Below are 23,869 nucleotides of genomic sequence, written 5' to 3'. Positions count from 1 at the left end.
AATGGAATGCTGACATTTACGGGGGCGTTGCAAGCTGACCACCCGCGGCGACGTTGCACAGACCTATGCATTAGCATTACTAGAAAATACATTACAAAAAAACAAATAGCTAAGTTACCTTCCGTCTTTTGATGTTTCATCAACGAAGACAAGTTGGTCCGGTCCGCTGTAAAATGGACTCGGTCTTGATATAAATTCTCTTCTCTCGCGAGGGAGGCTTTCGTGAGCTCGCTTTGTCAGAACTTTACGAGTTAACCCAAAGTCAAACCGCAGGGCGCGACATATTATAGCATCCGACAGGCATAGACCGCTAGAAAGCTAGCTTAAATTGCCTCGCGAAGCTCTTTAAAATAAAAACATGCATGATTCTTTAAGTATTCCGATACAGGCGAACAAACCGTTTCAGCTTCTTTTCAGCAGCCGCCTTCTTGTCAACGTTGCTTGTCATTAAAAATCTTTGGTACCATCTAGTAAGGCTCCTTTCAGAAATATAAGTAGCGTAGCCACTACACTCAGCTGTATGTCATACGCATAGGTGAGTACATTAGCACGCCACCTCAGATTTAAAGAAGAAGTCATTTTAACTTCGTGATGGCACGTAATGTCTACGATTTTAGCTGCAGAAGCCAGAATGCCGAGCATATCGTCGGCAAGCGGGTGTTTGGTTGTTGCTGGCTGGCAGGCTTTCCTGTAACCGGTATAATAAAACTGACTTTTGTGCATAACATAAAAATGAGGCGAGCTCATAATTGAACGAGTTGAGAAACATACTTTTTTTTTCTCTCAGATCAGACAAATATCGGAAAGTAATAATAGATAAGGAGATTTGCACAAGGCTATCAAATCCAAAGATGACCAGACTAAGCTCATTTTTCTATATCATAAGAAAGCGAAAAAAACTTTACCCCTCTCTGAAGTGACAGTTTAATGGTCATGTAATGGTGGGAAACCCCATTCAAGATAAGTACGTCCTCACGCTGCGAATGAAGATCCTTATATCAAAACCAACCACGCTTTCGCTGAAGCAGTACAGCATAAGTAAAAAAAAACGATTATCCGGACCAGACATCTTTCAGCTTAGTCAGATCCCATCAAATAATTTTCATAAATTCCTCGTTCTAAGTACAGGAAGTTATGTTTTAAGTGCGATTTGTACCTAAGTTCGTGATTTATGAATTTTATGGCTAAATTCATTTTGCCTCCCAATGAGTTATGGATCCAGCCACCGCTCCTTAGATTCTCCCCCGGGTTTGCGCCCTGGCGCACGGCGGTATGCATTGATGACGCCATACTGAGCTGTCAGAAAAAAGTACAATTTGCCAGTTCAATGAGAGCGACGGCATGCTGTAGCCGTCACTGGTCCAAACAAACACTTCAGAGTCTAAATCAGACGCTGGGAGTCTGCTGCAGAGTCCGCATGCTTTGTACAGAGTAGCGATATTTTTCGTCATAAATAATACTAAATGAATTAAAAACTTCTAATGCAGTTCTAAAGCCCAGCCATTTTTTCACGTTTTCCACAATCTCTTCACGGGGGGGCATTAAATAGGACCAAAACAGCAAATTTGGTAGAAATTCACATTATCAACGTCGAAACGACCAATGCGATGTACCAATTCATGCACAGTGTTAGCAGAAATACATAGTATTCAAGTACCATTGACAGCAGAGAGGAAAAATGCAGTTATGCTAAAATCTCCAATCTCTGCGTACGATACGGAAGCTAATAGTTTTGTGCTCGCAGGAGCAAAGCGATAGACTTGCGGAATTGGTTTCAGTCAGATATTAAAGCGCGTGAATCTACTTTTTAATCTTCTCGCATTGACAATTTTTTAACAAGCCCGCTAATGTGCGAAGGTATAAATCGTTTTTAACTCCAAATTCTAGACGGATTCAGCCCAAAACTTACAGCGACCTATCGTGTACCTTAGCCTCACGCTGAATTCCGCATGCCTTTTTGGGGATCTCGCTCATAGCGGTATACAGTACATGTTCTTAAACTCTTTGAAGTGCACTAAAATATTGTCGAAAACAGCGTTCGAAACAGAAAACTCGTAGCCGGTATTAATAGTTTAAAGTGCTTCGTATTTTTTATGTATTTTTAAAAATGTGCTTACTAATACTGTATGGATTTGCCATGCCGTAAACAACCCTCCATTTACCGTACCGGTAAAATACAGTAAGCACTTACCCTACCAATAATACGTACTTGATTCATCTTCAACTTTGGCGCTGCATGCGGCTAGCGAGCGTTCGGGGGCTTGTGCATCACCCAGCACTGGGAGGGTCTAAGGAGCGCCCGCTTCGGAGCGCCCGTGAAAGAAAAAAACTCAAATGTACAGTACTGCTGTGAGAGAGATAGGACATACTCGTAGCGTACAGATACATGTAAAATGAGAGCACAGCGATCTACACTGTAATACATATCCTCTGTCATATTCGTCGATTTTTCAAAAGTGTTAATTATCATCCCTTGTAGTGCTTTGTAAAGATGAGTTTGAAAACATTGTCACATTTTCTACTCCTGTAAACTTACCAAAAATGATGTTTTCATCCGTGTCCGTTGGTGAGTCTCCTGCAGCTACATGTCACGATCAGACTGAATTTAAATTGGCACCGCAAAATGCTATTAATATCGGATTGTGAGCATTTATAAAAAATATCATTGGAAGAAATTTAAAAAAAATTAAGCTCTAAAGCTTTACAAAACTATCAGCGGGTTCTACCAAATAATATGCGGTATGCTTTTCCATTAGTATACCCTCAAATTGCGCTAGGGTCTACTATTTGGAGTGGTATTATAAATTTGAGACGGCATCGGTCATGAAGCTGGCATCAGCCCCAACTTAAGCTATCGATAGAGTCTCTGAAGAGATTTTCGTAAATTCAATTATAAAACAGTTTACTGGTTACATTTGAGCTTGATGTGCTTTAAGTACTGTAAAGTCTCCCTAAAAAACGTATTTATATTAACTTCTCGGCGTTAATGCTCGCAAGGCGTTCAGGAGCCATATTGTAGTGTACTCGAGAGAAATGAGCGTAGCAATATACTTTTATTTACTAGCAAGAAGTTAAGGTATTGTGTATGTATAATATTCGATAGAGTGGGTGGAATGGTAATTTTCAAAACTGTATACCTTGAAAATGAGCAAGGGTGCTTTATTCGGAGCGGGTATACTTCTTCGTACAGTACTGCACCCCGTTTTCGCGAATATGGATTATACAGAGCTGGCAAGGAAATCAGACTTTAGAAAACAAAACCTGGTTCATTTGGATTTTGGCTCATCACATCCGGAAGTTTATTAAAGGTCCAAGGCGTGAAAACGGGTGCTGTATTGTAGAATCCGTTTGTACGATAATACCGGTAGTGCTCCTCAAGTTAAACGACACGCAATTCAGCAGATCCCACGCATCGCGCACATCCGATCCGATTCGGACCGGTGGTCCGTATGTGCTTACAGTGCTGCATCCATCGCTTAGGCAAAACCTTAGTGGAGTCTCAGATACGCCTTGAGATATGCGAGCAGGGAATTGCTATTAGTCGAGCTGGAATGGAGACCATTCTGCCTTTTTGGTGACCAGTGCACACACCGGGACCTGCGCAGTACATCATGGCCTCAGTAACTCACGGACTTAGTCGCCTCTCCCAGCTTTCAGCAGCCTCCATTACTCGTGACAAGAACCGAAACACTAACGTCGAGTCTCCAGCGCAGATGCTGCTACACAGTCCTACGGGCAACACGTCGTCGGATGTGCGCAAACAAAGCTCGAAGAAACTGGCTCACATCACCAATGCTGTCATGTACGGCATTATCAACTCGATATTAGCCATCCCAGCCATATATGGCTACACCGTTATCATCTTCAGCCATCGCGATTTCCAAGATTTCATGCCGGCACTCGCCAAGCTCGTCGTGTACTCCAGCGTCGTTCACCAAATCATGTTCACTCTAATGAGCTCGATGCCATTTTCCATCGGACAAGTACAGGATGGCGGCCTTATTTTCCTTAGCACCATGGCTACTTCCATCTGCAACTCGTTGGGCGACGACGTTCCGCTCGAAGCCAAGGTGGCAACCTCCGTTGTCACGATAGGAATCGCCACAGCGCTGTTCGGTGTCTGTCTTGTCGTCATGGGAAAGATGAAGTTGGCCGAGCTGGCGTCGTATCTGCCGATACCCGTCATCGGCGGCTACTTGGCCTTCATCGGCATCTTTTGTCTCTATGCCGGACTCGCCCTGTGTACGGGCCTGATCGTCAACGACATCGGGTCCATGATCAGAGTCTTCGATAACCCACACGACATCCTGCTGTGCGTTCCGGGTGTGCTTGGTGGCGCCTTCCTCCTTGTAGTATCCCAGCGCTACGACAACTAATTCATTCTGTCTGCCGCGATCATGATCATGCCAGCGGTTTTCTTCTTCATCCTGCTCGTCGGTGGAATCTCAATGGACGAGGCACGCGACGGCGGATGGATTGACCCCGCGATGGAACCTGCCACAGTCACGGATCTGGTCAGTCTTTTTGATTTCTCTCTGGTGCATTGGAGCGAATTACCGAAGCAATTTGGCACCTGGGTCAGCATGGTTTTCATTGTGGCGTTTGGGTCCTGTTTGGATATCGCTGCTATCGAGCTCGACATGGACAAGAAACTCGACTTCAATCAGGAGCTCAACACTGTCGGCTGGTCCAATGTGGTGAGTGGTCTACTGGGTGGATGCACGGGTTCCTACATCTTCTCGCAGACCATCTTTACGTACCGTTCGAAGACCAACTCACGAATTGTCGGCGTGTGCGTGATCATCGCTGAGTCTGCTATTATGGTCGCGCCCATTTCCGTCATGAGCTACGTGCCACGGTTTTTCTTTGCAGCGACGCTCATCTTCATCGCCATCGACCTCCTGATTGAGTGGCTCGTGTTGGCACACAAGCAGATGTCGCGGCTCGAATATGCTGTTCTGTGGGTGACTTTCATTTGCGTGAACCTCGTGTCTCTTGAAATGGGCATAGCCATCGGTGCCGGCGCTGCAATTTTAAACTTCTTGTTTGGCTTCATTCGCCTGCCTGTTGTGGATCGGAAACCTCGTTTATCGGACGTGGAGCGACCTCTTACTGAGCGCCAAGTACTGGATCAGAAGAGCAATGCTATCGCGTATTTCGAGCTGCGCGGCTTCCTGTTCTTTGGATCGTCGGTGCAAATTCTTGACACTGTTCAGAAAGCGGTGTATATTCGCAAGCCGGAAGTAGATGATGGCGAAAGCGATGATAGGTCGTTCTACCATAGTGATGCAAGTATGGTACTGCTCACTCCAGACCATAAACGGAGGCCATTGATCGCGTGTCTCGATGGGACTCCCGCGTCCAGCCCTGGCGTACAACCGACCGAATATGTGGTTATGGACTTTACTGGTGTTACCGCGGCGGATTCTACGGTGGTGCGAAGTGCATTTCTCATCCTACAAAAGTACTGCAGCAATCATGGCATTACAGTTGTGTACGCTGGAGCGATACCCGAGATTCAAAACCTTCTCGTCAAAAACAATATCGTGGGCGACGAGGGCTTCTTTTCGAACGCGAGCTCAGCACTTGAGTTTTGCGAGACACAACTATTGAGCAGCTTAGATTTTTCCATTGAAATCTCTTGCAGTCACCGCAGCGACCCTGGTAGTCCTGCTCTTCGCTGGTAAGTGCTACTACAGTACTTAAGTAGATTGTTTGCCAGTCAATTTTAAAGTTTGTTCAAAATTTAGCGCTTTCCAATTTACTAAAAGTTTCGCTTGATGTGGGCGCGTTAGAAACGTAGTCACGATATAGAAATGGCTACGCTGAAGTCGCTAGCCAATCAAAATGTTTCAACGATGTTTGTTTGTCTTTTCTCGCTTGTTTTTTCTTTTTCTTATACAGTACTGCACCCCGTTTTCGCGCCCTTGGACCTTTGATAAACTTCCGGATGTGATGATCATGAATCCAAATGAACTATCGTTTGTATGCTAAAATCGAATTTATTTGCAGATCCTATATGGTCCACCCCCGCGAAAACGGGGTGCAGTACTGGGTACTTTTCGATCATCGAGCCCATGGTAAGCTGCTTTACAATCACACCAGCTACGGCGGGAAGCAAAAGGGTCGTCATCGCAGAAGCACGCACCAGTTGATTATCACGTCACGATTGTTGCAGGGTCATCACGACAAATCTGTATTCATCGGGAACTGTTCCCACTGTAGACGTTGTGGCCAGCCGGGATAGGTGTGACGTCTACCCTAGGCACGGAAGCTGTATTACTCAAGTAGGATTGAATACATTCAAAGTTGGGAGTTTTTTTTATCAGAATCATAATGTGCTCAAAAGCCAAGATCCGATAAACAGAGTAAGTCGGGCAGGCTCAGGAACAGCGACGAAAGCACAGAGCTAATCTACCTGTGCAAAGAAAGCGAACAAGTAAGGGGTGGCACAGCGCATTCATTTGTCATAAACGATACCTCGAAACCCTGTGGAATTCCATACAAGTCGCAACACGTGTCATCGGCTCGCACTGCGAGTCAAAGATCTTCTGTGTCTACCGTAGCCCCTACGCCCGGTGCCGGCTATTTACACTGCGCGCAATGGATACGGTGTGAATAGGCCCGATGACTACAGATTTGTCGTGATGACCCTGCTTGTCAAGTCAACATTCGAACTGGTCGTCATCGCAGAATCATGGCGTGCTTCTGCGAAGACGGCCAGTTTGTCTCCCGCCGAAACTGACGTGCTTGCAGAGTAGCTTATCAGCGACTCGATGATCGAGAAGTACATATATTCGGAAAAGAAAAACGAACGGAAAAAGTCAGGAAAGATTAAACATTCTGATTGGGTTAGCGACTTCAGCATAGCCATTTCTATATGGGAGCACGTTTCTAACGCGTCAACATAATATTATGTACATTCAGTGTACACATCCCGTCAAAGGCTAGTGCTAGCATCTCCTGCATCACCTGGGCGCTCCGCGAAGTCCTTTCCTTCTTTTCCAAGTGACAAACAGTCTGTCATCTTCTTGCCATGGCACCACCGCCGCCTACGCCGTGTCGGCCGCCCGCCCCTTCTATTCGTGGCTCCTCGTGGCGCCAACCGTCGCCTGTCCAGACTCCGGACTGCACCACACGCACACTCGCCTTCGACTCGGCAGCATCCAGCGCAGCGGACGAGGCCAGCGCCCGAGCAAAGAAGCGTCGACGGAGAGTGACTCAAGCTGCAGCCTTTATCACGGCGCGAAGACCGCTGGACACGGAGCAGGACGACGACGAAGAGACCAAAGACGCAGAGTCCATGTGGACATCCAAGAGCGGAGAGGACGCTGTACGACATCCCACGCACTCGGCAGGACATTTAGAAAACAATAAGCACGCGATGAAGCCTCCATTGACGAATCAGAAGACAACGAGAGGTGTCCAGAAGGACAATCGACAGGCAACGATGGACAGACTGAGACAACTGGTGAAAAAGTGCAGTGCGCAGCACCACGCGGCGTCCGCGCTCTTCTACGCCGACAAACTGGTGACCATGTCCCCTAGAAACGAGAACGACGTGCTGCTGTTTGCAGACGCGTGCTACTTGAACCGAGAGTTCCACCGAGCTATCCACGCCATCAAGAAGGCCAGACTCACGGACGTAGAGAGCGCCAAGGGGATGGCGGTGCCCAGTCGCGTGGCACTGAGAGCCGTTCTACTGCTTGGCAGGTGTATGCTGGCTATCAAGCAGAAGCAGGAGAGTCTGGAGCTACTGGGATCGGTGCTGCCCGACCGGGAACAGGACGTGGTGCTGTTTGCGAAGAAGGTGCAGCAGGTGAATACAGGAGAAGAACAGGCGGAGGGGATCAATGTGGTGTCATCGTTGGCACTGCTGATGGGCGAGACGTTTGAGGCCATCGGAAATCGGGAAAACGCCACGGTCTACTTTCGCATTGCGCTGCGGTGTGACGTTCACTGCTCGGAGGCGTTCTTTCATCTCTTTGACAAGCAAATGCTGTCGCCCCAAGAAGAGAAGGAGCTGGTAGCGTCGCTGGACTTTTCGACGGATGAAATGCATCTACTGGAGCTGTTGTATCCGACTCACGTGGGGAAGGTGTGGCTTAAACGCCTGATTCATCAGTGGGGAATGTCGTGTATGTTACTTACACATGTGGGGTTTTTGCTTGCTGCAGTATGACACGACGCCGCCAGTTGAGGAGAGATTCGCTGTAGTGGAGAATAATTTCGGTCTGACAGACAATTTAGAGCTGGTACAGCTGTGCTGATTGCGGTGATTGATGCACGGGGATGATAGTGCTCACGTGTCCTTCTGGTGGCATGAGCAGAACATCACGAGAGCTGAGACGTATTATTATCAGCACGACATTCAGCAGGCACACGAAATTTGTGAAAGGTACGCGGGTTGCTGTGGAGAGTCTTTGCCGTACGCTCACTCGGATCGCTCTAACTGTATGTAATGTCTGTATCAGTGTTCGCGAGAAGGACCCATTCAATTTCCGCGTAATTTCAGTGTATGTGGGTACATTAGTGGAACTTGGAAAGAAACGAGAGCTTTACCACTACGCACACCAAATGGTAGGTAGCTCTGCTGGCTATCGTCCCCGTTGGGCAACGCTGACACTGTTTGCTGTAGGTGGATGTGTACCCCACAAAAGCTTCAGCCTGGTACACTGTGGGCTGCTACTATCTCCTGATCCAGAAATATGACGCTGCACAAAGATATTTCCAGTACGTGCAAGCAGTGGGAACACCTTCGTTTATAGTACGAAGGGTGGCTTACGACTTGATGCGTTTTCTTACAGCAAAGCGACATCTCTAGAGCCGAGCTACGCGCCAGCCTGGATCGGATTTGGGAACTCTTTCGCTGCCCAGGATGAAAGTGACCAGGCCATGTCATCCTACCGGACTGCTCTGAGTCTTTTTCCTGGTTCCCATTTGCCACCTCTGTACATGGGCATGGAGTATCTTCGTACCAACAACTTAGTCCAAGCTAAGGAGTTTATTCGTCAAGCGAGCGTTATCTGCCCAACGGACCCATTGGTTTACAACGAATTGGGCAGCGTGTACTACAAGGAAAAGGACTATCCTACAGCGATCGAGATGTTCAGTAAGGCTCTTCAGTTGTGCGAGGGCCTTCCAGAGGTGAGAATTGTGCTGTCAAGGATGTGTAGTCTGCTCTGGAGTCTCAGTCTGGTCGTGATTTCTGTTCTTCAGCGACTTATGGAGGCGTGGGAGCCGACGCTTTTCAACCTTGGATACTCATACCGCAAATTACGGTGCGTTTAGCTGCATTGAAGAACCGAGGTGTGTACTGACCACATCTGTGCTTATAACAGCAAGTTTGACCAGGCTATTCACTACTTCCGAAGTGCACTACGGTTATCACCTCGGAATGTCCGTTTTGACTTATGCTACCAAGTGTACTGTGTGTAGAAGAATGAGCTCACTCGCATGTTTGTCTGTGATTCCTGCATCCAGTCCTCCATTCTTGCTGCTCTGGGCTTCACCTATCACATGAAGGGCAATCTAGAAGAAGCGATCGAGTCTTACCATTCGGTAAGGATCTTGCGTGACTTTTGTTGTGCAGTGGGTCATCTGTTCTAATGATCATTGCATTATGTAGGCACTTGCGTACGCCCCTGAAGATACTCTTGCGGGGTCCATGATCACCATTGCGTTTGAGGAATCTCTGTCCGGCGGACCTGGTTCGTTCCCTGAATTTGCAGAGCCGCCCCCGAAGAATGCCCCCAAGACAAGTGGCCTCACTCCTCTGAGGGCTCGTCGTTCGACTGGGAACCAATCTTACAGCAGCATCGAACGCAGTCGACAGTCTCTCGCATGTTCAAGTCTGAACTTATCGGATGACAGCTCGATGATGAACGTGGACGAGGACTGACCAAAGTTGGGATGAATCTGAAGCGAGGTCGATGATTCTGTTATGCCCAGTACTGCTCTCCTGTGATGTTGTTGTAATAATATGCTGCGCCCGTGTACTGGTCATAGAACTTCTCCCATGGATCCGGTGGGACTGCTTCTACCGCATTCTCTGTCTCGGCTGGCGCGTCTGCTGCTGGCTCCTGAGGATACTGCTGCTCTGGTTGACCCATTACCGGGTTCCCGTATCCCATCACCGGCGCGCCATACATCATGGCTTGGCCGAATGCCATCGCTGCTGCTACCTGATAGGCTGCAGCTGCGGCCGCATAGTTTGGTTGCATCATCTGTGGGTATCCTTGTCCGTACGCCGGGGCACCATAGTACGCCGCGTTGTTCTGTTCGTAGTAGTGATACTGACCGTACTGATCGTAATAGCCGTACTCGTCCGCGTAGCTCTCGGCGGGAGGTGCTGTAACAGGGTTGCCATTGGCGTCCACTTGTCCAGTGACGGCGTAGTCGACATATCCAGCTGCTGCGTCCTCCTCGCGTTTTTCTGCCAACCCGGTGACGGTCTCCATCGCCTTTGCCGCTGGCGTCGAGACTGGCCGAGTCCAACTTGCCTCCTGCGTGCGGATGTTGTAGAAATACGACGCCTGTGCGTTCTCGTCCCAGTACTCGACCCACTCGTCCGCCTTCGTCTCCTCGGAGTCGTCAGCAACACTCGCCTCAGCCTCCCCAGCTTCGATAAGAGCTTCAGCCACCTCCGCTTCAGCTGCTTCAATGGTTTCTTGCATTGCCTTCGCCCGGTCCTCACGTTCCTTGTCGATTTTATGCTGAATAGCCTTCACGCGCTGCCGAGCCAAGTACCCACGAGCACAACACTGGATCTTCCTGGCCGACGAGTTGCACAAAGCGATCCGTTCTTTCTCCTTTCTCGCGCGTTCCAGCATCTGGACTTCGAGCTCTTTAATCTCCTGTTCGCGAGCTCGAGCCTCGTCGTCCATCATGACTTTTAGTCTCGCTAGAGCCATCTCCTTGTGCTGTTCAGCCTGGAGTCTCAAACGCTGCTCCTCGTCGTGGATACTCGCCATAGCTGCGGCTTGAGCTTGCTGAAGCTTGACGAGCCGCTTGCGAGCCACGTGCTTCAAGCAAATTGCGTGGATTTTCAACCGAGCCTGGTCCTTCTGGATAGCGAGAGCCGCTTGTTTCAAGTGCTCAGCTTCTTGCTGCAGTGTGCGGTCGATCTTGTCTTGCTCGTCTATCGCTGGAAGCAGGGAAGCGAGCTTCAAGGCCGCCAACTCTTCGTTCTCTTGTGTGCGCACAGCGGCTTCCTTCTCCTGCTGCGCCTGCTTGTCCGCCTCCAGTTTCTCGCGCAGTCGTTGAGCCTCGACCTTCTTCTGCTGGTCGTGCTCAATTCGCGTGTCGATTTCACGCTGCTGCATGAGCGTCTCGAGTCGAAGACGAGCCAGCTCTTGGGCTTCCTCCTTGCGTCGAGCTTCCTCTTCTTCGCGTTGTCGAGCCAGCTCCTCACGCAGCTTTGTTGCTTCCTCATTTGCACTGCTCGCCTGGAACATGAGCTGCATCTTGAGCTGCAGAAGCTCTTCTTCCTGCTCCTGACGCAGCCTCTCGATCTCGTCGTGAGCCTTCTCGGACGCCATCATGGAGATTCGCTTCTCGAACTCTCTTCGTCGCTGCAGCAGGACTCGTCGGGCTCCAGTACGCCGGATAGCACACTGGAGCACAATCGCAGCTTGGTTCTGCGCGAGTCGGAGCTCCTCTTGCTGCTTGCGTCGCACCAGCTCTTGTCTTTGGTACAAGTACTGACAACGAGCCAGGAATCGTCGAGCGCAGCACTGGACTTTGGTTGCAGCGCGTGTTTTAGTCTGTAGAACCAAGCGCTCAAGAGCAAGCCGGGCTTCCTCGCGATGTCTGTGCTGGAGTTCCTGCACTAGTTTCCGAGCTTGCTTACCACGGAACACCTTCTGGATACGCAGGGCAGCTCTCACGCGCGCGCGTTGCTGCGAGGCTAACGTAGCACGCTCCTGTTCCAGTTGGCGTCGCTTCTCTCGGGCTAATTTTCCCCTTGTGATGCCCTGAATACGCTTCGCTGCCTCGTTTTCCTGATGTTGTTGTGCCTTCTGTGCTTGCAGGCGAAGATGAGAGGCCAGGCGACCGTGATAGCCCCGCCAGAACGCCTGGATCTTCAACGCGCTGGTGTTCATGAGGGTGAAGTTCATCCATTTCAGCTTCTCGTACCGAGCTCGTTGTGCGCGACGTCGAGCGACGTATCCACGATACAAGGACTGGATCACCACAGCACCGGTGAGTCGCTTAAATCTCTCGAGCTTCTGAGCTTCCTCTCGCCGTTGCCTGTCAAGCAGATAGTGCTTTCGAGTGATAAAACAGCGCCACCGGGTCTGGACCCTGACAGCTGCTGCGCGTTCAAGCGCTTGTCGTTCCTTGGTCTGTTTTTCCGTCCGCAACATGTGCACTCGACGACGAGCGCGACAAACGCGGAAGAAGCACTGGATCTTTAAGGCAGCCTGAATCTGCTTCCTCATCCTGACCACACGGCATCGTGCGAGGTAGCCGCGTACATATCGCTGCAGTACCTTGGCACTGCGCTCTCGTAGTCGACAAGTTGCGCGACGTTTTCGCTCTCGTCGAGCGAGATAGCCGCGTATAGAGCACTGTAGGATGATGGCACTGTCGTTCTCCAGCTTGGACTGCTGGATAACACGCAGAAGCTCCCGGCGCTGGAAATTCCTGAATGCTCGTTGGATACGACACGCTGCGAGAGTCTCTCGCTGTGCTTTAAACAAAGCTCGGGCCAGTCGTTTGCCAGTGTAGCCACGGTAACAACGCTGCAACTGACAGGCAGCCTCGTGCTCCAGCTTCGCCTGACGCTTTCGACTCGCCAACGTCCGTGCCAATCGCCCTCGGATGAACGCCTGGATGTGGATAACAGCAACCTCTTCTTGCATTCGGAGCCGTAATAAACGCGCGAGGTCTCCGCGGACGACACGCTGGATCTCGATGGCTGCTGAGTGGAGTTCGTTGCGAGCTTGTACGATACACTCGGTCTTCCAGCGTACGAACTTGCGTCTTGTGACTTTCCGTCGCCACCTGTTCATGATCGCCGTCATCTTCTGACCGCCCTTGCATTTCAGGAACATGTTGGCCTTGATCTTGTTGCGCTCGAACATGAGGAATGCATTCCACTTGCGGAACGCTCTCGAGAGCTGCTGGGACTGAAGCCGTAAGAAAAGCTGGTGAACCTTCTCCATGCCCCATCGATGGCAGAAAATCTGCGCCTTCAGAGATCTCACGGGGCAATGCTGCTGGACCCACTGCAGTCCCTCGCGCACCTTCGAGTTGAGCTGTTGAATACCATACTCGGACAGCGCGAGCTCTCGTCGGAGATCGCCGATGTCCACTTTCGCTCCAGGACGAAGACAAGACGGCGTCGAGCGAGCCACAACAAGTGCGCGGTTCCGAGGCTGTAGATGTCGCTTGGCTTGTCGAGCTGCGAGCTTCAAAGGCGGCAGCACTTGTCCTGCATTTCTTGTTAAGATATTTCCAGGGTTTCCTGCTCTGTCCACACTTGTTGGTCCATTTCCAGTCACCCCCATGTGGTTAGCCACCTGAAGAAGTCTCTTGCGAGCGCGCATAAGAGCGATGAACTCGTGGAAGTTAATCTCACCGTCATGGTCTGTGTCGGCTTGTTGGATGATGGAAGCGAGCTCAGCGTCGTCCATGTCTTCACCCGACGCTAGCAGAAGCTGTCGAAGCTCGTCGGGGGATATTGATCCACTGTTATCAGCGTCAAACTCCTGGAACTCCTCGCGATATCGCTTCGTCATGGAGCGTTCGTCCTCCGACGCCAGACTGGACTGCGAGGCATTTCCGAACGCTGCATCCAGGCGCTCGTACTCTTCCAATGTCAAGTTCAAGTGTGTAGCAATCAGAGTCTTTTGACGCTGCTCTTCGTCAAGATCTTCAGCTGGAGTTTCCGGTTTTTCAGCTCGTTCTTGGCCGTCCGAGTCGTAGTCGAACGCGTAATGCCTCGCTGCTCTTCGTCTCGTTCCTGGGCGAAATTCCCCTACAGGCTGCAGCCGTTTACTCTTCCTCGCCTTGTTTCGAGCGCGTTTAGCGGGCGACAAGTACACAGCAGCCGCATCTGGGTCCAGTAGCTCTTGTGTGGATGGCCGCACCTTGGCCGAGTCCAGACGAAGAGCCTTTCGACGGAGCTTTTGCTTGGATGCCAGACCTATTTGTCGCCTTCGCTTGCAAGGTCGCAGCTTCTTGTCAACAGCTTTAATTGAGCTGGAGCCCAACGCTTCCAATCTCGCCGGAGGAGCTTGTCGTCCTCGACTGGACGGCCCACGAGCAGCACGATAGCTGCTGTAGTTATCCTCACTACTTCTCGGACGACGTCGGCTATCGGACGGAGGCAGCAAACTCTTCAAACTGTCCAAGTCCAAGTAGAAGAACGAGGTGTCGCTCTCTGACAAGGAAAGACTGGGCAAAGATGTCGGCACTGGCAGCGGACTCATGTTGGCGCTCTGGAACAACCAAGGCTCATGCTGCTGCACGTCCCGAGGGGGCACTCGTCGACGACGCAGTTGATAAACGTGAGTCTTGGCACTTGAGATTGGAGCTGGAGGAAGAGAAGAGGCCGTGCGACCCCAGCGCCGATCCTCCTCGTGGTTGTTGTTGGTCATTCGCCTCAAGCTGTCGATGCGAACGTCTCTCGAGCCTCAATTCGTGCCCAGTAATGTTGGATCGCTAGTCGAAACGTAAGACTCGCCTATTTCTAGTTCGTCGCAGCCGCACTGGATGAAGACGCCGACGCAGCAGCTCAAACATACATGACATTATCTCTATCTAGTTTTGTCTCTAAAGGGGGAAGTCTACTCGGCGCCAGGACGAAGCACCTTGGTGGGGCGGACAGCTGCAGACGTCGAGCCCTTGAGCACAGCGTGTTTGCGCTTGCGCAGCTGCTTGGTACGACGCTTCTGCTCGTTCTTCTGCATCCGTCGCTGAGCAGCACGCTGCGGGTCCGACACGGCTTCAGTGCGACGCTGTAACTTGCGTGCGGCACGGCGTGCAGCCATCTTCCTCTGAACGAACGAATAGGCCTCCAAGAACGATGTGACTCCCAGTTTCTGCTCCAGAAGCTGCAGCACTTCCTGAGCCAGTAACACACTCTCAGGCGGCGTCACAGGCTCCGGAGTAGAGCCGCTTTTGCGGTTCCTGTTACGGTTCTGCTGTCTCTGCAACGCCATTTGCTCTTGTTGAGCCTGCAGCTCTTCCAGCTTGCTGGTCGCGCGATACAGCGGGTTGATGATCTGCACGACGTACTTCTCAGCGAACGCGGCGTCGTGATTGTGTAGCAGAGCAGCGAATAGCTTTAACACCACAGACTGCACCTCGTTGCTGCAGTTTGAGCCACGGGCCACATACGACAGACGAGTGAGCAGCCAGCCCAGAGGCGTGCGCGCCTTGACACGCTCGTCGTTCTTTTCCTGCTCCTCGCGGCGTTGCAGTTCTTCTTCTTCTTCCTTCGGCTCACTCTCCTCGTCTCCATCAACGTCTTCCTCTGTCTTCTCGTCTGCAGCATCCACGTCGTCCACCACAGCATCAGCAGCACCGACATCTTGTGGAACATCCGTAGTCTCCAGTGCCTCACACAAGAACGGCAACGCAGTGAGCACTTCGTTAGCCAAGTCGTCCTTCAGCGCCGGGGCTTCGAGTAGCTTGCTGAACGCGCTAGCCCAAGAGAACAGACGGCCTGGACGCTGCAAGTACAGCGCTCCATTGCGTAGACGCTCGAGAGCTTCTCCAGACAAGCGCTTCACTGGAGCTGTATAAGTGAGGGTGCTGGCTTGACGACGACGCAGATACGACGTCAGCAACCGAGTGGCACCGAGACGCACCCATGCGTGAGGGTACTGAAGCAGCTTAAGCACTACGACGTCCACAAAGTTCGTGGTCGGCTTGGATTCCTCCAGCCACAACTCATAAGGACCCGTGAGATGATCACTGAAGGCGGTGAGGGCCACACAGACGTGATACGTCGGCTGCCATCGCACCTGGTTGCTGTCCTCCACGGTCTGAAGCTCACGCTGGCGACGCTCGAGTGCTGAACGGGCTGCAAGTAACACCTGGGGCGCACTACGCTCGAAAAACTCGGGTCTGGTCTCCAACACTAGCGTCGTCACTTGTGCTGCGGTTCCCAGTAGCTTGACTGCGTCCACGGTATCCGAGTTCGAGGCCTGTGTCCACCACGTCCCCACCAGTAGAATACTCTCGTTCAATTCCTTGTTGCCCAGACGACGCACCAAAGTACTCAACGCCGCACGAGCGAGATCGCGGCACTCGACGGCCTCATCGTTGGCCAGACGCAGCACCAGCGGCAAGAAGAAAAACTGCGAACGAGCGTTCACGAGGTCTTGCGGGAGTTTGGACAGCAGCGAACGCAGAGCCTCCAGCACGGCAGAGCGTCCCGTAGCGTGGCCGTAGCTCAAGTTGTCAACCAAGAACTTGAGGTGACGAGACAGACGCTTGTTGCCAAGTGGATACTCGAGCAGGAAGGTCTGGTAGATGGTCGCGCAGTTCAGACGTGCGCCGGGGGCGTCGCTCTGCACCAACAGCTCGCCAACACGCAGCATCACGTCGTACACTTCGCTGATCACGAGACGCGAGTTCACAACAGCCTTGAGCAGAGCGAACGTGGCGTTCTGATGGTCTCGCTCATCCAGATCAGCACGCAAGAAGCTCAGCAGCACACGCAGCTGCGGCTCTGTGAGTCGGAGGTTCTCGCTCTTAAGGTTCTTGTCTGCTGACCCCTTCTCCTGCGTAAGTTCCAATCCCTGTTGTTGTCTGAGCAGCGCAGTAAGCGTGCGGTAACACGTCTGCACCATCTCGTTGCGTGTAGCAGCTCCAGCCTGTTGCAGGATCTTGAAAAGACGATCAAGAAGCGGTGTACGCGCCACGCGCAGGGCAGGAAGTTCGTCCTGACGGGGAAGCAGCGAGCCTAGACACTTCAACGCGTTAATCACTGCACGGTCGTTCTTGGATTCACCGGCACAGCGCATCAGCAGCGGCACCAGTGGATCCACTAGTTGGGCGGGAGCGCTGATGTTCTTCTTGGCTTCGTCTTCCTGGTCCTTGGCATTGCCGTTCTTGCGAAGGAAAGAGAAGACCAAGAAGACAGCAAAGTTCAGCAGCTCTCGAAGATGCGCCGTGCTCTCAGCCAAGAGAGCTGCAATCTCCTCTCGCTTCTGCTTCTTGGTCTTGCCTTGCTGCTGTTGACGCATCTTGTCAAAACCCGTAACTTGCTGCTGCATGGCCACGCGTGCAGTGTCCCGGGAACTCACGCGCTTGGCGAGAAGCTTAGTGGCAGCTGCGCTCTTCTCCGACACGAGCCAGGAGGTCACCACAGCGGTGCTGCTGCCGCCAGCTTCGTACTGCTTCTTCTCCCTTTCAGTGGTTGGTCGAAGACTCTCGAGACTCGAGTTGAGAACGTTGTAGGCGTACAGGAACATGTAGGACGACTCCACCGACGGGTTCCTCGCGAGTCCGATCGCCACGCGCTTGAGGGCCTCTTGCAATGCAGCGGTGGCTTGCGCTCCAGCATCGGTAGCCTGGAAGCGCTTCACAAGTGCACTCACGACTTCATGGATGCTCGGGTTGGGCAGGAAGGGGAGAGATCGGGCCAACAGCTCAATTGAGTCCAGACTGCGGCCACCACTCGAACGTGCCTCTTTCATCTTGGACTTTTGGGCAGTTTTACGCTCCACGCCACCAGCAGCAGCCTCTGCTGCCTCGCCGATCGTCGTCATGCCCTGGAACAATTCAGCGGCCAGAATTTCCATCAAACTGGGCACACACGCATCCAACGGCGACGTAAACTCCGCCTCACGCTCAGCCTCTTGCTCCTTGCTTTGTGTGAGCAGCGACTGCGGCTTGCGAGGAGGGCCAGTCTTTCCATCTGTCTGCATGATCTCCGGTAGCTTTTCCAACAGCGCATGGACAGTGAAGGACAGCACGTGGACCATGTAGCCATCACGCAGCGTGTGACGAAGCTCCTCCACAATCGGCAATAGGAAACTCGAGCCAAGCTCCACAGCGATGCGAACGAGCGTCGTACGCGCCGACACACGCACAGCTTCGTCCTTACTCTTGAGCAAGTTGGCGAACTTCAGCAGCAGCTTTGGCAGCTCACGCTGGAACGTCTCAGCACGCAGTCGACGCAGGACCTTGACAACTGCAAGCGCCAGGGGAACACGCACCGATACCGCTTCTTCGGACAGTGACGTGGACTCTCCATCGTCGTCCCGCGACTTTTTGGAACTCTTCTTGGAAGCCGCACTCTTGAACAAGTACGAATAGAGCAGCGGAAGCACTTGCGTCTCCATGTTGCCCTGCACCTTGGACGAACCTTCTTTCTCTTCTTCATCCTCCTCAGCTTCGACTGGTTTGTTATCCCTTTGCTTCTTGCTATCCGACGACTTTTGCCATTGCGTGGCAGCACCTGGAGCCTCGAAGTGGAAGTGGTCGACTACAGCGCAAATGGACATAATGATTGCGCCTTCCATCTCTACGTGACCGTCGATCGACTTGAGTAGTCTGCGTAGAAGCGAGAGGTAGTGCGACCAACCCAGAAGACCAGCAGCACTGCCAACACACGCAGCGGCTTCCGCACGCAGAGACTCCTGACTCTTCGCGTGCGTCTCGTAGACGAAGTGCAGCACTAGTGGCAAGATGACGCCATTCACCGTCGAGTTCGAAAAGCACTGAGGTTCCTCACTCTCTTCGTCTTCCTTTGTCTTGGCAGCCATCGAGTCCATGAGCGCGCTAAGACGCTGAAGCGCACGACGTCTGCGGTGAGCCTGGATGTGCGTAATGTTGTAGAAGAAATCGGCTTCCGGGTCTTCCTGGTTGCGCGCCAATATCAAGTCTGCCGGAACGAACGCGAGCTGTTTGAACGCCTCGTGTCGGTCTGCTAGCGACCCCAGCAACATCACGAAGCCGCGTCGAGTGTTCTCGTCGGTAGAGCGCAGACTCGCGCGCACACAAGGCATGACTAGTGACTCCAGCGCATTGAGCACGGGAGACTTGGCAGCATCCTCACGCGCCTTCTGCTCCACTGCCGCCTCTGCGGCGAGTTCCAGGAACGTCGTAAGACCAGCAAGTGCTCCACTTCGCACGGCAAACTCCGTGTCGTGCATAGACTGCAGACACTGCGCCACAAGAGGCGCTAGCAAGTGCGTCTCGGTCGTAAAGCCAGCAAAGCGTGTCGAGTTGAGCCGATTCAACGCAATGAGACGACGTTCGTAGTCCGTCTCCTCGATACGCTTGGCATCATACGCGTTGAGTTCAACCAGCAAGTCCGCCACAGGGGTCAGCTCTGTAAGCGCAGCATGGGCACCTAGCGCCTTAAACACCGCCACAAGTTTGAGACGAGGATCGCGATCAGCAATGCAGTTGATGCCGGGGGCCAACAGCCGTGCAAGCGCAAGCACGTGTTTCTTAGGCTCGGACAGCTTGGGCACCATGTGAGCCAACACCTCCAGCAAGTTCTCCTTGTCCTTCGGTGAAGTCTGATGGTTGCGCAGCAGGAACGGCAACAGCAACTGGAACAAATCGTGCGCAGCAATAGCGATGTCTCCCTCGGACGCTTCCAGATGGTGCGACAGGCGGCAAAGGAACGTAAGCTCTTTCCGTGAGGACCCAGCATATCGGTCGCTCGCGTAGCGTGCAGCCTTAGCCTGGAAACGCTGGACAAACTGCTCCAAGACGAAAGGGATTTGAGGGATCAGCAGCGCCTTCTCCTTCTTCGAGACTGTCATAGACTCGTCTTCAGTCCACAGACGCTCATCTCCGTCCAGCAGTGAGTCCATGAACTGCAAAATGGAATCCAGGATTTCAGGTGAGATGCCACGAGTGGATGAAGACGTTGCGCTTGACGACGTGAGCCCCGCAGACAAACAGGAGATAACGTTAAGCACCAGAGGCCCCGGGATCCACTGACGCGCTCGGTCAGCACGACCCATGGCCACAAGCATCTCCAGCAGAGCTGACGCCTTGCCTGCGCCGACAACCGCATTGGGCAAGTGTGTGATCGCATCGCGAGAAGTTTCCAAGACGGCAACTATCCACGGTTGAAGGTGCACGAGAGTGTCAAACTACACAAAAGAAATAAAAGTGTTAGAACCTGATACCAGTGATAAACATGCGAAGGTTGAGGCTTCGTACCGTGTCAATCATCTCCGCAAGGCGGCGGTAGGTCAGCATGCGAATCTGCTTCTTCATCGACGCAGAAGTCGCCAGCGTGTCCACAGTTGACGAGTCACCATTAGCCTTGCGCTTGGAGCCAACCGCGACCACCGCATCTTCGTCTTCTGCAACGTTTTCACTGTCGGCTGAGCCATCCACATCTTCGTCTTCGCTAGAAGTAATACTGATCTGGAGAATTGCCAGCAGGACATCAGCAATTCGAGGAGCGAAAGCAGCCAGCTTGACTCCGAGTTGGTTGATAAGGTCCTCCAAAAGGTTCAAGAAGCCCAAGATACGTGAAGGCTGCACGGTGGACACGGCAGCAACAGGTTTCACCTCATCAGCAGCATCAGGAGCGCCAGTAGAGCGAGTCTCGGGAGCTTCAATCGTCACATCAAATGCGCGCACCACCAATTCCACGAAGCTGGCAAGCTCAGGCGCCTCCAATGCAGCCAAGTACGCTAGAATCGCAGCACGTCGAGCGGCCACAGTGTCTCCATTGTTACGCCCTTTCTTGCTGACACACTTGGAGTACAGCACTCGCAGCAGCACAGGCAGCAGCTCCGGACGGTGCTCACGCAGGACGACGCTCTCGCCATCTCCAACCTTAAAGCTCGCGAGCTCTTCACGGAAAGTAGTCGAGTCCGTCAGTCGGTTCAGCTGCGCCTTGTACGAAACAACAGCCTTGCTACCGAAGGCATATAGACACTGCAGCGCCAGCTTCGAGACCACTTCGTCCGACTTCATCAGCAGATCGAAGAAGAGCGCATGCAGCACCTGCTGCGCATAGGCACCCTTCATGTTGTGGAAAGCGGCGAAAAGCTTCAGCTGATCCACGAACTTGCCACGCACTTCCTTCGTCGTCAGCCCTTGGAACTCGACAGGTTTGCGCCAATCAGGAGATTCCGAGTCAGTATTGCTGCTTGTTTCTTCAAGCTTCGCAAGTGCCTGGTCGATATCCTCAAGACGCTTGGCGTCCAGCTCGTCCGTGTAAATGGCGCTATACTGGTCGCGCAGGAACGTAAGGAAGAGCGGCACCATGAACTTCGTCTTAGCTTCGACCAGGTCGGTGAACTTCATGAGGCCCTTCCACAGCAGCGAATGGTGAGTAGCTGCGTCTGTAGCGCTTGAGGTGGGCACCCTCCCCTGCTCCAGCATACACACACGCTCAAACTCCACGACGACGTCGCTCGTACCTGTCGAGTCGCTTTCCTGCTTTCCATTAGCGTCTTCGTGTCGGAGAGAAGCCACCAATAGCTCAGCACTGATGCAAGGCCAGAGCTCGTTGAACTGCAGGCGAACGGCAGTCTCCACTGCGTCGGCGATGTGCGGCCAGATCGTGGAGAACTTGACGTGGTACAGACCGAGCAACTGGTTCACAGCGATTTTCTTGTACAGTTCAGGAGTCTGTGGCGAGCGACACAAGATCTTGACTCGTGTCACAAGACGCACCACTTCACGTTCAGTGGCCACAGAGATGTTCTTGCAGGAGAGCTCGAGGTTCACGCAAATGTCCGGCAGATCACACGGCCCACTAAGCGATCCGTTGTCGGAATCAAGGAAGCTCAAGCGCTGGAACCGAGCTAGTAACTGCAGCGTCACCAGTCGTAGCTCATGCGCAGGTGATCGCAGCGTTGCAAGAAGAGCGTTTGCTACATGGGGTAACGCGTCGACTGTCAGCACTGCCTGTTGTGTCTCTTCGGGTTGCATATCGATCAGCATCAACAGCGTCGACAGCGTCTTGAACGAAGCCTCTTTTCCCACCAGTGCCTGCTCCACAAACTTCGTTGTGATCGTCGAATCCTTGCTCTTCTGGTGCTTGGCAATCTGCTGTAGCTGCCACAACTCCGCACGCAGAGCCGCAACTTGAGTGGATAGCGCAGAAGATTCGTCCTTCAATCGCACGTCGCACTTCGTGATCAAAGGCATCGTAAAGCTGCTCAGTTTAGCCTCATTCAAGCGCAGAAGCTGCAGCACCTTGCAGAACTTCCAGCACACAGCCAGACTCTCCACGTCATTTGTCTTCTCGTTCTCCTTGAACAGCTTCCGACCAGCATCAAACAGCGTCTTCTCAGCGTTGGCATCAAGCTCGTCAAGCGACAGCAGCCAGTACGGATTGTTGGTCTTGGAGCGAACAATAAACGCGCTCTGGTTCTCATTAATCTCTCCGGCATTGTCTGTAACGTAGTCACCCAGTTGGCACAGCAGAGAGCTAAACGCAGCCACATCTGTCTTCACCAGAGTCCTCAACGCGAACTCGATAGCGTTGGGCAGCAAGAATTCGATCACAAAACCCACGTCAACGTGAGCGTTGTGCAGTTCCTGGGTCACAAACCCCACAATCTTGCGACGCCAGTACTCCTGATTGTCTCCATCCGCAGCTGCAGCAAAAATGGCCTTCATCTGGGCAGAAGTGACCTCGTCGTCAGCAGGGAATAGTCGCCAAACCGCCTCAAACGTCTGCATGAACGTATCGCACAGCTCGGGGCTCTGAGAGACGAGCACCTTGTTTTCAGGCGACACGAGCGCTGCGCAGACCTTGTGTACACTCGGCACACGCACCTCATAGGCATCACTCGCTCCTGTGATCAGCTGTCCCGTTCTCGAAATCAAACACCCAAGCAGCATTCGCAGCACACGACTCAAATACACATCGTCCACCTCTGTGGGAGCGTCCTCCTTGTCATGCCGAATATTCGCCACCTTGTTGACCACCAGCACCAAACACTCGAGCATCTCGCCTGCATGATCCGCATCCGTGTGCTTCATCATGAGTCCGCAAGTCTGGTGCACGATCTCAAACACTGTCTCCTGCTGTTCCAGACATTCCTGCGTCTCTTTCTCTCCCTCTTTCGGGCGGAACGAGCCCAGTAGAAACAGCAGCACCTCTCGCATCCGCGAGTGGAAGCCATGGTTCACGTTCTTCACCAGAGCGAAGAACAGCTTGGCCGATCCGTCTCTCAGGATCTCATTACTGCGCCCAGATCCCTTCACCAGCGCTGTCAAGTAGGCGCGCAGGTATTTCCTCATGGCCTTGGGCGACTCGAGGCGTCTCAGTAGCACAGCCAGCGTCTGAGCTGCAAAGTTGCGGACAAATTCTCTCGGATGACCCAGTAACGGGAAGTAGCACTTGTGCACAGCCTCCATGTCGGCCAATAGCTGCACTCGGAGGTAGCTAAACAGCATTGTGAGTGTTTTAAACACTTGAGTGCTCAGCTCCGGGTCCTTTGTGTCAATTACTGCTACTACCAAAGGCAAGGTGCCCGCAAAATGAGGATAAAACTCCTTGCCGAGCTCTCTCGCCAACGCCGTGACGAGCTTGAGCACGGGCACAAGGCGCTGACGCTGTACGACGGGGTCCTGAGCGTCATCGCGCGCCTCTTTCAGCTCTTTTTGAAGTCTCTTGACCACCTTCTTGAGGTGGTGCAGCAGCTGCGGAGTGGTGGTCACTAGCGGCTGCAGAGCGCGGAACAGGAGCTGGAAACTGTCGAGTGTTGTGAGCTCCGCTTGCAGACCCAGTTCCTCCTTGAACGAGAGCTGCGACGACTCGTCCACGGCGCCTGTCGTCTTGGCATGAAGTGTGAGTTCATGCTGCAAGTTGCTCACGCGCTCCTCGACCTTCTGGAAGCGATGACGACGCTTCTTCGCCGGCGGAGGCTCCATTCGTCAGAGGAAAAGGAGGGAATGCGCCTCTTGAAAGTGT

General features: G+C 52.6%; 4 protein-coding genes across 4 annotated transcripts; 2 read left to right on the top strand and 2 right to left on the bottom strand.

Moving 5' to 3' along the window:
- Positions 1-4,403: 4,403 nt before the first annotated feature.
- Positions 4,404-5,251, top strand: PITG_02811 (Sulfate Permease (SulP) Family; the record flags this gene model as incomplete). The annotated part of the gene is made up of 3 exons (XM_002907657.1): positions 4,404-5,066; positions 5,125-5,152; positions 5,217-5,251. The coding sequence occupies 3 exons, from the start codon at positions 4,404-4,406 to the stop codon at positions 5,249-5,251; spliced, it is 726 nt and encodes a 241-aa protein (XP_002907703.1).
- A 1,785-nt stretch (positions 5,252-7,036) lies between these two features.
- Positions 7,037-9,628, top strand: PITG_02810 (cell division cycle protein 16; the record flags this gene model as incomplete). Its single annotated transcript, XM_002907656.1, has 7 exons — positions 7,037-8,098; positions 8,331-8,398; positions 8,475-8,580; positions 8,639-8,733; positions 8,808-9,147; positions 9,439-9,561; positions 9,593-9,628. The coding sequence occupies 7 exons, from the start codon at positions 7,037-7,039 to the stop codon at positions 9,626-9,628; spliced, it is 1,830 nt and encodes a 609-aa protein (XP_002907702.1).
- Positions 9,629-9,941: 313 nt separating this feature from the next.
- Positions 9,942-14,606, bottom strand: PITG_02809 (uncharacterized protein; the record flags this gene model as incomplete). The annotated part of the gene is made up of 3 exons (XM_002907655.1): positions 9,942-13,432; positions 13,487-14,491; positions 14,570-14,606. 3 exons carry the CDS (start codon positions 14,604-14,606, stop codon positions 9,942-9,944), a joined length of 4,533 nt encoding a protein of 1,510 aa, XP_002907701.1.
- Positions 14,607-14,795: 189 nt separating this feature from the next.
- PITG_02808 (U3 small nucleolar RNA-associated protein, putative) lies at positions 14,796-23,829 on the bottom strand (the record flags this gene model as incomplete). Its single annotated transcript, XM_002907654.1, has 4 exons — positions 14,796-20,075; positions 20,146-20,282; positions 20,352-22,171; positions 22,268-23,829. 4 exons carry the CDS (start codon positions 23,827-23,829, stop codon positions 14,796-14,798), a joined length of 8,799 nt encoding a protein of 2,932 aa, XP_002907700.1.
- Positions 23,830-23,869: the final 40 nt, after the last annotated feature.

The sequence above is a fragment of the Phytophthora infestans genome, genomic scaffold (assembly GCF_000142945.1).
Source record: "Phytophthora infestans T30-4 supercont1.3 genomic scaffold, whole genome shotgun sequence".
NCBI lineage: Eukaryota > Oomycota > Peronosporomycetes > Peronosporales > Peronosporaceae > Phytophthora > Phytophthora infestans.
This window is presented reverse-complemented; position numbering and strand designations above follow the sequence as displayed.